This window comes from Hetaerina americana, unplaced genomic scaffold (genome assembly GCF_022747635.1).
Source record: "Hetaerina americana unplaced genomic scaffold, ioHetAmer1.1.p SCAF_3, whole genome shotgun sequence".
NCBI classification, from domain to species: domain Eukaryota; kingdom Metazoa; phylum Arthropoda; class Insecta; order Odonata; family Calopterygidae; genus Hetaerina; species Hetaerina americana.
Window position 1 is genome coordinate 108,515,069 of NW_027286874.1, and position 15,863 is coordinate 108,530,931.

At 38.2% G+C, this 15,863-nt stretch overlaps 1 protein-coding gene across 1 annotated transcript in view; it reads right to left on the reverse strand.

The window, feature by feature from the left end:
• The window catches only part of Ctr9 (RNA polymerase-associated protein Ctr9), a 46,633-nt gene that overhangs the window by 25,860 nt on the left and 4,910 nt on the right, over positions 1–15,863 (reverse strand). The window contains exons 3-7 of the mRNA XM_071587954.1: positions 14,727–14,966; positions 13,503–13,774; positions 10,117–10,312; positions 5,387–5,494; positions 2,711–2,830 (exon numbers count right to left, since the gene is read on the reverse strand). Coding sequence (XP_071444055.1) covers positions 2,711–2,830; positions 5,387–5,494; positions 10,117–10,312; positions 13,503–13,774; positions 14,727–14,966 — 936 coding nt within the window. The remainder of the gene's footprint in view (positions 1–2,710; positions 2,831–5,386; positions 5,495–10,116; positions 10,313–13,502; positions 13,775–14,726; positions 14,967–15,863) is intronic.

Sequence of the window (15,863 nt, forward strand, 5' to 3'; positions counted from 1 at the left end):
TGTGAATTGACAGTCAAAATATTATCATAGATAATCCATCTGGTAAGGAAAGTTTTAAATGAACATAAACTAACAAATAGTACACCGACAATTCCCTTGTCCATACACATTTTCTCCTAGCAGCAACATGAATCAGTCTTCAGGTACTTTCACTGCAATAGATGCTACACTATTTCGTCTAAATACTCTAGGTCCCACTGACATATCAACTAACTATGAAGGGAAGGAACAACTTTCAATAATTGTTGGGACCTCATTTATGAATCTCACAGCTGCTTCTTCATTGACACTTACTGATTCAGTTGTCAATGTAGCATTGTAAATACCTGCTCACCACTTTAAATATTAAAGACAAACGGAACTTGCATTCAATGATTCTAGTTCATGCATCACCATCTTTCTTCGAAGACTTTAATGGAGTTAAAGTTTTGGTGCAATTGATTGCCTAGGTAAGAGGCATATCAACTAACTGTGTAGTGTTGATTAATGCAATAAGTATTTTTTCCATTTGTTCTTGCAGCAAACGAGGCAAAGGAATGAGTTTTAATTTGCAGAAATATCCATTTTAGATGCAACCAAACTTCTAATTTTTTCTTTGTCCAAAATAAAAGTCTGCACTATCTAGGTTGCAAAGCTAACTTTATGAGCACGGTCAATCTCATGGTCTCCAATTTGAAAGCACCCTTTCACTTTCAATTCATCCCCTAGCCTTACACTTTTCCATGTTGATTTTGTAGGATTTTCCAGCCCATGAACTACTTACACACCTTCCATTTTTCATCCATATTCTAATTGACCTTGGCACCAAACTGAATTTTTACTCTTCAACCCTTTCCAAAAACTATGCACGCAAAGATTGTTTTTTTCAATCTGATAAAGGAACAGATTAAGGGAGAGCCAATATCAGAAGAGAAGATTTTTCATATTCTCTCATGATTTTTGTCTGTTCTCGTGCTGCATGAACGCATCTCCGCCTACAGAACAACGAACAAAATTTATTAATGAAGTAATAACAAATAAAAAAGCCCTCAGTACAAGAGTGGCATATGGCACAATTAACTTAGTAGGTATTACACGCAAGTATAACACCATCAAAGGGAAATCTAATTAGCACTCAAGAACTGCATTAACCACCGAACTTGCAAACTGTAAAGGAGACAGGACTTGAATTCCATATCGAATGTGGAGCGGATACTTCCTTTTGATACCAGCTTTGAATTTTATTTATTCCTAAACTACAAATACGTAGCACAACTGTGACCTGCTATCATTGGTCAAATTTTCATTTGAAGGATAACCTCCCTGCTGTCAACACTACAGTTAAACCCCATCATAGCATTATTGAAATTTATGTTTTTACACAATTTACGACAATTTTATCAGGTGCCATAAAATTTCCAATGCATGTGGAACCCTATTAACACACGAATTCATTTTTGCTTTCCCGCAATTTGAACCACTAACACTGCACAGTTACTCATGTACATCAGTCTTTATAAACGAAACTTTTTTGACTTTGTTTTGTACTTAGACACCTAGATAAGATGGGAGAAATCAGCATTTTGAACGGTTTTAGCAAATAATTTGAACATGGTGAGCACTAGCGATGGAAATGTGAACTGCTTGAACTCATAATCTCAGTCTGCTAGGAAAGGTTTATTGCAACGAAAGGTTTGATACATTGTACGACTAGGAGTTCGCAACATATTTTATCCATTGTAAGGTCACCTGCAGGAGACTATTCATTTCACACACGAGTCGAAATTATGATGAAAGGAAATGACTTCTGATGTTAGCATGATGAATCATGGAAAAAACAAGATTTGGTGACTGACAACTGGGATCATATGTACTGCCTTAATGCAACAGATGTAACAGTGATGGGCTACTGAAGAATATAGAGCATTGAAACTTACTTTATCGCATCAAAATTACATTTTACTAATATAATTATATTTTCTTCAAAAATTTTGAAGTTGGGTGTTCCCATCAGTCAAATGGTCAGGTAGCTCAGAATCTCATTTGTAAAGTTTTCCTTAATTACTCGAGAACATAAATTTCATCCTGCTTGACAATGTGGAGACACGGCAAAAAATACGTGCCCAATTGAGGGCAAAATTAAAATCCCGGAATAAGTTGATTCTCACAATGGAATGAATCTGAATTAAGCTTGTAAAAATGAAAATTCTCCTTTCCTGCCGTTTGCATTTTTCTTCGTTTTACACTTTTTTCTGGGGTCCCTAGAAAAGCAAAAATAAGGGATTTGACTGCACTAGACTCACCAACCTATATTATGACTTGCTTTGAAAGTTACACTCATTTTAAGTCAATACATGGGAATATTAAGTTTTGATTATACTTTCCATTGGATAGTAATGCCATTTGCTCCATGGCATTTATTTTTGCACTTGCCAAATAGGAAAAGAATTAGAAGGAATGAGTCATCATTTGGGCAGCATAAGGGCTACGTTAATCCAGATTACACTACACCCAACAAGTATGGTACCACAAAAATGGTTCCTGAAATTTTCCAACATTTTGGAGAGCACATGAATGAGAGGAACAAGTATTCTTTAACATTAAATCCAACAAAAGTTTTTCGTGACTATGGCTATTATTGTTAGAAGACATACATTTACATCACACCAGAATAATTGGGTTAAAATTTTAATGACCAAAATTACACGATGAAGGATGGTATGTAACTTACATTCTCAGTGTCACCACGGTATATATACATCTGACCCAAACCAAAGTGGGGCAGGACAAATGCAGGAGGTGCAAATTGAGTCGCTTGGTAGTAATACTGGAAGGCTTGGTCATAGTCCCCCTGGAAATAAGTATTCATGCAATGATAAATGACTAAGATACAGAGAATAAAGTTAGCACAACTGAGGAGGGTTAGGCAAGTAGAAACAAAATTTGTATCAAGTAGTACAAGTAGGAGAGTAATTACGAAGGGGGTACAAGAAGATGTCAAACCAGTGCGATTTGATTCCACTTTTCCTTTGAGACGAATTAAGATTTCATTTGGACTTTTGGAAGCATTCCTTCAATAGGCAAAGGCAGTCCAAATTTGAAAAATCAACTTTTTTGCAGTAATTATGCACATGGGGTGGATAGTTAAATTAAAAAAAGTGGCCTTTAAAAGTTATCGGTGAAAGCCTTGCCTTTGCAAAATTTCATCTCTATGAGGAAAAATAATGCAAGTTCATTGTGGCTTGTAGTAAAATGTGATGCTACTTATTTTTAGCTGGTGCAATAAAAAGTAACAACTTGCCTGTTTGTAAGAAAATAAAATAATTGCCTTTTCTCCTAGTTACTAATTGATGGTCCAATAGCTTTCTCCCTACTTGACATTGCATTCCTTCAGGATGTAATTATATCCTCAGTGAGATTTATTTATTCATCTAATTGTTCACCATAAAATTATGCACACGAGTTGGGATTTTATCTTGTGAGACTACTTAAAAGTATACGTTGGCCCATATATTTGCACCGATGGTGACCACCAGAGCTATTTCTCTAATAAGGATCATTCATCTTCATTAAATATATACCAGGAATGTTTCATTGTATGGCTATGAAAATTAAAACCATTGGCATTAGCAGGTTTTCAAAGATGGTTGCAAAGGAGAATTTTTGCAGGGGTAGATTTCGATTGATCAAATTGCTTCTTCTGCATATACCTACCCAATTCCCAACACTCCATGTCTATATGGAGAGATCCAAAATGAATGGGCATACGTGAAGATAGCACAATAATTATGTCACCAATAAATTGTGAATACATTTTGAGGGCAAATGAACATAACTTCCTACATACATATACTCGTGTGCAGTATCTCATATATGGGTAGGTCCACCCATGCATTTTTGCTAAAGAAATTTAATTTTTCACACATTTCATGCACAAATTAACCCTAGATTTTTCCATAATTATTAAATGAAGCTTTGATTCCAGTGAATTAATTTTTATTTTAACTTGGGAAGTTAAGCTAAATGCATATTCTCAAGAAAAACTATTAGAAAGATATACAATTCAATATTTTCACAGTAGTTACCAAGTTGTAAATAATCTACATTTATTTCAATGTTTCAACAGTATTGTCCACTACCACTGATTTTGTGAGATTTTGAGTGTTTAATGAAATTCACAGTGATTGCTCCAAGCAGGCACCACTGCATTGTTTGTTCTCACCACTGTACTGCAACAAGCAGGCATCTGTGGTGGCACAAGTTTTTGCAGTAAGAAAAGTCATACTTATAACATTACTATTACATGATGGTTATGGCAGCGGATTTCAGAATGTAATCTTGTAGACCTTTAACTCACATCTCAAATTAACTTTTCTAAACTTATTACCAATTCCTCTCTCTCTCTCTCTCGTGTACCATACATAGGTCGACACTTGACTTTTTTTAAAGGATGCCCTCTACATGAGTACTTAGGGTAACTTATTTATATTACATTTCTGTGCCGTATTTGCCCAAATATAATTCAAACTCAAATGTAGTGAGGCCCCAGATATTTGGAAAGAAAACAAAAATGGGAAAACTTATTTATTTTTCTTTTTTTTATTATAATTTTCTCCATACTCCTAAATCATGCATGTACTTAATATTTAAGGTCCTAAAAACCATCTAAACAAGTTTTAATGCCAACATTTTGACATTTCAAAGAGTAACAAACAATAAAAGACGAAACATTTGTCAGAAACAATGGCATTAACACATGCATGGGATGTGTTGATGTTTTTGTGCATTACAGCACCAAAACACAAACGCTCAAGATATGTAGCTAACATAAATAGATGATTGAAACAAAGGCAAAAACAAGCGTACACACACATTTTAAAAGTTACAAGCAACTCAAATACAGCTTGCATTTAACTTTCAAAAGTACAAAAATAAATTCACAAGTAATAGTGAAATAATTGAATCAAACTATTTCATGTCAAATTAACTTTTACATCTTATAGATTCATACTTCACTACAAGGTTAATTATCATATATTATTCCATTAACAAATAAAAATAAGGATTCATGAATTGCCAGCACATGGTAAGCTCTTCTGAAAACAAATTTATTTCCAGAAGAGACATAGCATTTTTTTTAAAGACACTAAAAGAATGGTGCACAATGAGCAGAGAATTCATCAATTGAATGAAAATGAAAAAGATGCACACAAGAAAAAAAAACATAAAAATGAACTTCAATTCTTGATTGCCACCATATGCCGCCAAAATATTCTCTGGTAATGAAAACAATATACGTACTTGCTGAATAAACGACACCACATATATCACAAATAAAGGTGATTTATGAAATGAGAGAGAATGGGAAGAAAGTGAGAGGATCAAAGTCACAAAAGAAATGACCAACCTGCACGTGAAACGCTCGGGCCAGCTGGTAGCAACTCTCGGCTCTCATTGCTTCATTCTCAGTATTGTGGAAGGCGTGGAGAGCAAGATGTTGTACTTTGTGGTAGTCCTAAATGAAGGCACACAATATTAAGCCAAGAGACTACTCAGACAATCATGCATGCGCAAAACACAAGAGCTTGTCATCTTAAAAGGACATTAACACCTAAGCACAGTGATCAAATGACAAGATAAACTGGCACCTCGCTCCATTGGGTGCATTCTTCAAGCAAATTATACAACAGATCACAAATATGCATGCACGAAGGAATCCTGATATAATGAACAAAGGATATAACATGAGAATCTGAATATTGTTAGTAATACCAGACACAGTTTTTTGCTACCCTGTGATTCATTTGTAAAATTAAATCCTTAATAGTAAAAGCTATGGGATACACTAGAGTGGTTGTTCAACCTTAAGTTGGCACAAATTACTGGTAAGCCAAAACCCTTAATTTTTTGCACATTGATATTGAAAGTTTTACACATGAACAATGCAGAAATAATAAAAGAGGATGGAACAATTGCTTGCAAAAATCTAAATTTACTTTGCAAGAAATTGGCCATGTGTGTGTTGACCACCATGCCCACATAGCAGTGAGTTCCTTGTAATTCATTCAGAATGCCAACACACGTGTCATTAATGAGTAGTTAATACATATTCAGGTTTAAGCTCCAGTCACTAACGTGAAATTCTGGACCTTGGTTAAACATTATAGGCAAATGCTTACATATATTACTATTCACCCCTATCATAATATCTGAAAAAAGGTTATCAATGCGAAGGTCGATTTGGGAGGCTAGGGTTTGAGAGCTCATCCGGTCCCAACGGCACATGAAATTTGCAAATCAGAGAGGGGGAGGGGCCCAGTTCCTTTCCCTGTGCCGCCTATGAATCTAGTACCCAAAAAATCACACAGCTTGGGTGGAGCTGAGGGACCCCAGGAATCGAACCCAAGCCCTCAAGTTAGTAGCCAATCACTCTACCCAACGGACTACCATCTCAACAAGAACCCTGGTTTATTTATTGAGGCAATCAATCTATAACCCTGCATATATTCATAAAATTGTCCAAAACGTATACCCCCAGATAGAGTGTCATTAAATTAAATGCTAGCTTATTAATCTCAGCATTGTCCAAGTATGTTTCTACATTAATGAGGCCTTGTCTTTCTGGTACATATACAAAAAAATGATACCTCTGGGTTCCATTTACATACTTAAGAATTTCTTCTTTTAATCATTCACAATTCAAGGATCCAGATTACATCTTTTTTCAAGCATCCATTTGTCACCCAACATCCTACAGCCTATTGAGTCAACTGAGTGGTTCCCTAGTACTGTGTGGACTATTATTGAGCGATATCACTCTTTCATTGACAAAATTATAATGGGCCCCTTGTTATCCAATCAGTCTTAACGCTGAATTTATTCAGGTTTCAAGTTTTGCATTGAATGATTGGTATATCATGTTTTAAGCATCCACATGATTGGTATATCATGTTTAAGCATCCACACCATATGCAGGATATTCTTTGATGGCTCCCAATAACCTTCTGCCTCATTTTCATTCCAAGGCAGTCCCTCAACATCACAGATGCATACCATGCCATTCCTAATTCAAAAACCATTATTCCATTATATACTTTTTTCTTCTGGGAGTGTATGCACCTAGATCCAACACACCCGAGTGATAGAATGTTAACGAAATTCCTATCTACTTCAAATTGTATTTTCTGTGTGATTGACGGATCACTGGCATAGGAGAAATCCTTGTAAACCACAGAAGTGTGTGATTCACAAAGGTCCCTGTTTCCGAACACACACCTCAGTGATTGCGTGAATGGGCAAAAACTTGTGACCATCCATTTTATATTGTTGTATTCATCTGTGTGATTGACAGGTCGCTGGCATTGGAAGAATCCCTGTGAACCCTGAGCGAGTGCGATTCACGAAGGTCGAACACACCTGAAGGATTGAGTGACTAGGAACGTGAACTTGGGTCCTTTGTTCTTGATTTTTTTAATTTTGCTTTTAATTAATTTTCATTCCTGTGTGAGATCAACAGGTCCCTGGCAGAGTAGATATCCTTGCAAACCTCGAATGTTAAGTGTGAATTTGATCCACGAGAGTAATTGTTATTCCTTCACGCACCCAAGTGATGGAGTGGTTGGAATTCTATTTCCTTTATTTATTTTTGCATTGTTTGTGTGTGATTGAGGTACACAGGCATCATTGTTTCCCAAACATGCCAAAGTGACCGAGTCTGTGTTTTTTTTCATTTTCCTCTGACTTGTCACCTCATTTTTACCTACCCCCTTCCTATTAACCCAGTGCCATTAATCAAGTTCACAGTGTTAACTTTTTTGTTTTCCAGTTTTTGCATTTATCACACCTTCTAGGTCTGTGCAATAAATTGGTGCATTCTGGCGGCCATGACGTGGACTATAGCGCCCCCTCTCACAAGCGGCGCTAGTTGCATGAGACCAAATGAGCAATGTCTGTGCTTGGCGAATTGTCGAGCTGTGCATATGTTAGTTTCCGTTGTCCTTGTTTTTACTGTTTGTCGAAAATGGAAAATGAAGACATCACGGAACCCCGAATCAACAGCAAGTTTTTTTGGTAGAGTGAGGCCAAAGTTATCAAGAAATTACTGAAATGTTGAACTCTGTTTACGGTGATAATGCTCTGAAGAAAACATCCCTTTTCAAGTGGTTTAGGCGTTTTAAAGATGGCCGACAAGATGCCACGGATGATGCAAGGCCGGGACGACCATCAACCACCTGTGCTGACGACAACGTTGATCGTGTGCCGTCCCTTGTCCTTACCGATCGTCGGAAAACTGTCCGAATGATAGCTGATGAAATGAATTCCGGAAAATCAACAGTGCACACTATTTCAACTGAACATGATGGATGGATCCTTCACCATGAAAATTCATCTGCATATTCAGCATTGATCGTTCCTTAGTTTCTGGCATAAAGTTCAATCACCTTGATCCTTGATCATCCTCCTAATTCACCACATCTCGTCCCCCGTGACTTTTTCCTAATCCCAAAATGCCAAAATGTGATGAGGGGACATATCACTGGGAAGATGGATGTGGACATAATAGAGCAAGAAAGGATGAGAAAACTAAAAATCCTAACTGCCGAGGACTTCCAAGGGTGCTTTAAACAGTGGAAAAGAATTTTAAAACCACAGGTATTGCAATTTTCCACTAGATATTTTATTTCAACACTACCGGTTTCGATGTTTTCACATCATCATCAGGTGTGAGCACAAGTGCATATCTTCTCCACATATATAGTTGCATACAAGGGGTGGGGGTTTAAGGGGGGAAAAGGAGGGGAAAAAAGGGGACAGGGGAATTCCATGAGGGGAAAGGATGAAAGGAGGGGTCAAAGAGGCGGGGAGGAACAGTGGGAATTCCATGGGGTGGGGGGTTTTTTGGGGGCAATACTGAGAATTAACAATACGACAGCCGGATTGGCACAGGTAATAAAATAAAGACATTGAGCTGTAGAGGGCCCCGCAGCAATGAAGGGCCGGAACAATCTGCCGGTGGGCCTCGCGAGTGATGTCCCGTGGCGAGGGTCGTTGCTCTGCTGGCTGGATGACGTCCTTAGGACGCCTGCGATGCGTCGGGGGATCAGTGGTGTTGTCCGTCGAGTCCATCCGGGGAATCAGAGGAACGGGGAGGGGAAAGGGGTGGTCGTTAACGGGGAGGAAGTAGGGGGGGGGGGCAGGAGAAGAGGAGGGTTAAAATTGGGGAAAACTATTGGGGAAATTGATGGCTAGAAGGGGGGAATGTGAAGTGACAAACACATCATTAAGGAGGGGAATTCCTTTTTTTGTGTGTTGTATTATTTCACACTGTTCGAGTGCGTCCAACTTGCGCCCAATTTTAACCCTCCTCTTCTCCTGCCCCCCCCCCTACTTCCTCCCCGTTAACGACCACCCCTTTCCCCTCCCCGTTCCTCCGATTCCCCGGATGGACTCGACGGACAACACCACTGATCCCCCGACGCATCGCAGGCGTCCTAAGGACGTCATCCAGCCAGCAGAGCAACGACCCTCGCCACGGGACATCACTCGCGAGGCCCACCGGCAGATTGTTCCGGCCCTTCATTGCTGCGGGGCCCTCTACAGCTCAATGTCTTTATTTTATTACCTGTGCCAATCCGGCTGTCGTATTGTTAATTCTCAGTATTGCCCCCAAAAAACCCCCCACCCCATGGAATTCCCACTGTTCCTCCCCGCCTCTTTGACCCCTCCTTTCATCCTTTCCCCTCATGGAATTCCCCTGTCCCCTTTTTTCCCCTCCTTTTCCCCCCTTAAACCCCCACCCCTTGTATGCAACTATATATGTGGAGAAGATATGCACTTGTGCTCACACCTGATGATGATGTGAAAACATCGAAACCGGTAGTGTTGAAATAAAATATCTAGTGGAAAATTGCAATACCTGTGGTTTTAATATGTTACGCTTCCACCATATCACGCCTGAGACCTCATCATTCGAGTGGAAAAGAAGATGGAATAAGTGCATTGAAACGAATGGACAGTACTTAGCACAGTTGATGTAGACTTGCAAAGTAAAAGTGTTTAAGCCCCAGTTTGTGTATTTATTGGACATACCTCATATCCCTTCCAAAACCCCAAAATCGACTGCAAGGATTTACCTACCTTCTTGAAAAAGAAATGATTAGCAAGGTGATTAAGGACCATTGGATTTGTAGAATCAATGGTGTAAGCCTTGCTCAACATCTGAACACCACTCCTGATAGAATCAGGCTCTTGCTGGTTGAGCTGCAAAATGGCAAGCCCAACCAGAGCCCCAACACAACTGTTATCCAGCTCCAAAGCCCTCTCAAAGGCCAACCTGCAAAGCCAGCAAAAACATTACCAAATGTAAAGAGAAGACCTTCACACACAAGTGACATCATACAGAAAGTGTTATGGAACTAATGCCAAAATACTGTTGCATAATTCCATTTACCCTCTTTAAATCTTTCAGCGTTTACTTTTCAGAAAAAAATAAAAATGAATATTTTTCTAGAAAAATTCAGTATAGGCAGATGAAAAATTAACTTGTACAATATCTTGAAGTCCTGATGTAAAAGTGATCTACTTAAACAGGAAGATCTTAAAATATAACTATTAATGGTTAATAATTACTTTAGAAATGAATATAACAATGCAAAAAATAAACATATAATGTACACTTAACACATTAATAATTCATTGTATCTAATTATTGATAATTCATAAATATCCTTAATATAATAAATATGGAGGCAACAGACACTATAGATATTCCTGGGACATTTAATTACCTGTACATTCTGAATACATTGCTGATAGTTAAGAATAACTTGGAGATATTGTTAGTAGAAAACTAGTCACGTGATTAAAAGGACATAAAAATTTGAAAGGAATTTATTATTTACGCCATGGGAAAATTTAAGTGGCACATACACAAAGAACTAATAAGAGCATCTATTAATGAGCCTGAAAAGCCCCAAGGAAAACTTATAACACTGGAAAATATATTTCTAATAAAGTTGTATGTACCATATTTTCATGTACTATTTCTTAGCTATTTCAATTTTCCATATATTAAAAAATAATACTTCTGCAATAAAATGTTTCATTGAAATTGTTCTGTAATTATCTGTGCTGTGAGGTTGTTGAAGGTGGGTTATTCTGCACGAGTTGGCATTGCTGCAGCCCTGGAGGCATCTTCAGGTCAACATTGCCGGGCACACAGCACTTAGGTGACAAGTTGAGCAGCACTTTAGACCTGAAGATGCCTCCAGGTCTGGTGGTGAAGCTGATTGCAAAAATGTCAACTTATGCGCAGAAGCCAGGAAGAAGAACACTTTCAACATGTACTACCATTTTAAAAACCTACATGAACATCCATTTTCACATACTTGGATGAGGCTATTTCAGATTTCCAAGCTTAAAGAAACACCAGTCAATAATGAAAGTATTTAGTGTGTTACAGCAGTTCAGTACACAGCTGGGTTTCTATCATTTGGCACTCCCTTATCTGATGGATGATTTATTCATTGGTCCCGCTAACAAGTATCCCCTCCCACCTAAGTGCTAGTCATCTTTAATGACATTTGATCCACTAGAAAAGTTTTTCCAGCCACCACTAAGCAACTTGTAACTTCTACTAACTACTACTAACTGTAAAATGAGAAGTGTTCTAAATAAATGATTTGTAATGAAGGAGGAGCATATAAGTTCCAAGGACTTTTAATTTTAAAGTAATGAAATTTAAACAAGGAATTTAGTTTCTAATTTTTTTCTAAAAACCTACTAACAAGGTCTGTTCAAAAAGTACCATAATTTTTGTGTTTTTTCAAATATTTCATTGATTTATTCATGAATATCTATTTTTTCCCCTTCAAAGTAATCGCCATTATATATTACAGACTTGTGCCAACATTTTTTCCAATCATCGAAGCACTTAAAAAAATCATTTTTAAAAATCTTTTTGAGCTCCTCCTTCCATGCAGTTTTTATCTCGTCAATCGTAGCGTAGCGTCTTCCTTTCATGGGCCTATTCAGTTTAGGAAATAAGAAAGTCACTGGGGGCCAGATCTGGGGAATACGGTGGCTGCGGCATCATTAGTGTGTTGTTTTTGGCCAAAAATGTGCGCACCAGTAACGATGTGTGAGCAGGGGCGTTGCCATGGTGCAAAAGCAAACATTTTTGTGCTTCCACATATCCAGGCGTTTGTGGCCGATTTCTTCCAGCAAATTGCGCATAACTTGCAGGTAATATTCCTCATTTATCATTCAGTGGCAAGAACTCATGATGCACCACACCCCTGCAACTCGAAGAAAACTGTAAGCAAACCTTCACATTCAAACAACCTCGGCGTGCTTTTTTTGGTCCCGGCTCGTGCTGCAGTTTCCATTGGGATGATTGAACTTTAGTTTCCACGTCATAACCATAAACCCATGATTCGTCACCAGTTACGAGAAAATTTGGGTCATCGTGGACGTAGTCCAAATCCTCATTAACAATGTTAATGCGCTGCTGTCTTTGGTCGAAATTGAGCAATTTTGGTACAAATTTCGTGGCGACCCATGTCATGCCCAAGTCATTGGTAAAATCGAACGGCTCGAGCCAATCAATATGCTTAGGTCCTCAGCAACTTCTCTAATGGTGATTCGACGATTGGCCAATATTATTTTCTACACTTCATCAATGTTTTCTACTGTCGTTGACGTGCTCCCGCATCCGACATGCTCTTCGTCGTTCACTTCTTCTCGGCTCTCTTAGAACATTTTATACCCCCGAAAAAACATTATTTCAGTCCGAGGTGGCTTCTCTGCATTTGGCATGTGTCCGCGGACTTAATTTCGTTTATCACACAAAATTTGATACAGATCCTTTGACCCATTTTTGGGAACAGGCAAAAATCGAAGAAAAGCCAAAACACGTCCAAGCAAAACAGCTGTCAACAATTAACTGAACATCCAAAATGGCCGAAATTTTCAGCATAAGTAAGAGACAACAACATAACAAGTACCAACATAACACCACAAAAAAATCGAATATCAAACATATGTAACCCGCAAAAATTCAAAATTTGCGTTACTTTTTGAACAGACCTCGTACACCCGAAAGTTGAAACTTCTCAGCATTAACTCCTTCATAATAACTGGAGCAGTCAAGCGCTTATGATGCTTTAACTGACGTTTGAGTAATCTTATTGGCCTTCAATGCAAAGCGATCAAAAAAGGGAGGGTCAGTGCCTATTTTAGCAGTAGAATTATTGGAAAACATTCACTGAATGCTGATCATGTAAATATGATTCATTATACAAAATTGTAAACAAGAGACCTGCAGCACTCAATGCTTGGGAGCCGAGAATGTTGGACCTTAATCAGTTAGCTCCGTGGGAGGTGAAAGGGTCATTGGGAGGAATGATTAGGGGCTGGGACCTCAGAGAGGCCATCACACGATGGACCATATGCCACTGTTATTTTCTTCATTCAAGAAAAACCCCAAAATAAGACTAAAATCAAAAATTTATTGACAACCTTACCGAGCCTTCTCTTGATTTCCCAATTTCATGAAGCAGTGACCCATTCCAAGACGAACGGTGGCAGGGCAGGCCGCAGGTGAAGTGCGCAAGGCCTTCTTGTAAAATGCAAGGGCGCCACGAAAATCTTTCCTCCCAAATGCAATGCAAGCCTTTCCCAGGAGTGCGGGCACAGACCCTGGAGATTGATTCAGCACAAAATTAAACTGTGCATCGGCCTGTTCCATCTTGTCCCCTTCGAGGAGGCAGAAGTATGCTCGGCCCAACAGATGGTTCTGCCAAAAGAACAAATTTGTTTCATTAAGAAAATGACAAGATCTCATGACTTGCAATTGAATGCATTAACACATTTTTAAATTTAATACTATAGGCTACAGAGTCATGATTATGTCAGTATGATACAAAAATAATATTCTGTTAGCACCATTATTGTTTGGCTCGGTATTTCGAAGCATTCCCCAGAAAATCCATTTGCTCCCTTTTCACAATCTGATTTTAATAAGCTTCACACCCATTTAAAATTTAATTCCTAGACTATAATAATGCAAAATCAATTCTTAACTGCAAGATAAATTATTACAAAAATGTGACACAACATTATGACAGAGACAAGGAATTATTACATGCAACTTATGTAAAAAATATGGACAATGAGCACATTTTCCTGGAGTGTGGTTGATGGAACGCACATCCTTAAAATCTATTCTGATACACCCTAACAATTGCATACGCTGTTCTACGGTAAATAACTGATCTAATAATTCACTCCAATAGAACACAATTCAGGGTACTTGGAGCCTGTGTTCACAGCACTGCCTCGATAAAGTGAGAATTCAATAATAAAATTAGTGAGATAGGATTTATGAAAATTAGACATTTGTGCTTATGGCTTGTTACTGACATCCTACTTGAATGTTGAAGGAGAACACACAGAAATAAAATTAGTCCCCTTATTGCACACAATATTCAGCAATCACATTCAACATAATACTTACACTGTTAGCATTGATTTTTAAAAAGGAATGGGGACAAAACAAAGAGGACACAGAGCACAAAATATAAACTTAACATGAGGAAATTTAGAATTTAGAGAGAGATCAAAAATAATTACCGTAACACTAATCTATCCTTTGAACTTGCTAAGAATTCTCCACAGGCTATAATTCATTTCACTAAAGATTGCCAGGCTGTATTCAATAGGAGACGGGGCAGTGGCATCTCTCTTACCTGATCGTACATGATGATCTTGTCCGCAGTGGCATACAGCAAAGTGGCCTTGGTGAAGAGCTCCCGCTTTCGGTCCTTGTTTTTCTCTTTGTTGCCCTTCTGGACAAAGTGGGCAGCAAGGGCATCCAGCGCTCGCATTCTGTCCTTCTCACTGTCTCCATATGAAGTGTCTGCCTCCGTGCGGGAGGCCTCCAAGATGAGAATGAACTCTTCCACTTTTCCTTGTCGATAATACTCCAGCTGGAATGAAAACAGCACACACATTGACACAATACAAATTTCAGGTGGCCAATGTTACTACAAAAAGGGCTACCAGTTTAGCAAGGAGTAACAACTACAAAAACTGTTCAATTAATTGAAACTGAATATAATATTTCATCCGAATAATTTATTTTACAAAAATTTAATTGTATTTTAAATTGTAAACTTAATTAGCGGTGAGGGTAAAAAGAAACTTAACATTTCCACCATAGAGATTTCCTTATGGTGGATACGTTAAGTTTCTTTTTACCCTCATAATGAAGGAATTCCACAAAGTTAAACCTGAAACTGTTATGTTTAATTAGTGGTGTTTATTTGACACAATTTTCATCAATGCCACTCCAGTATTGCATCAGTGGCCACCATGGCAAGTTAAGACATGTTGCGTTTGTGAAGACAAGTTCTTAAGTTCTGAAAGTTAAGACCCATTCAGTTCATGACAGCAGTGGAGATCACATGCTACATTTGATTGAAATTTTGCTTTCCACGGAACAAATTGTGAGCTGAGACGGATGTGATTCTACAGAAGGCTTTATGGAGATTCTGTTCATCCCTAAAGAAAAACTAGAATATGATTTATAATATTAGAAGAGGAGAGACAATAAACTTCAATGGAAGGTGGACCAGGATCTTCAGTCACATTGGAAATAAACAACAATGCTGTGGCCATTGTGAGAGAAGATTGTTGAATAACTTTAAGAGCACAATAAGACATACTGAAAATTTTATCAGGTACCCACCCACACACACCCTAGTAATGGAAAAAGAGCACACAAGATGTGTTTTGGTGTGGTCGGTTCTGATGCTGCTCAAAGCTGAACAACAGAATGTGGCTGAATAGCTAGTGAAAATCAACATGAAGACTGTTCCTTATTT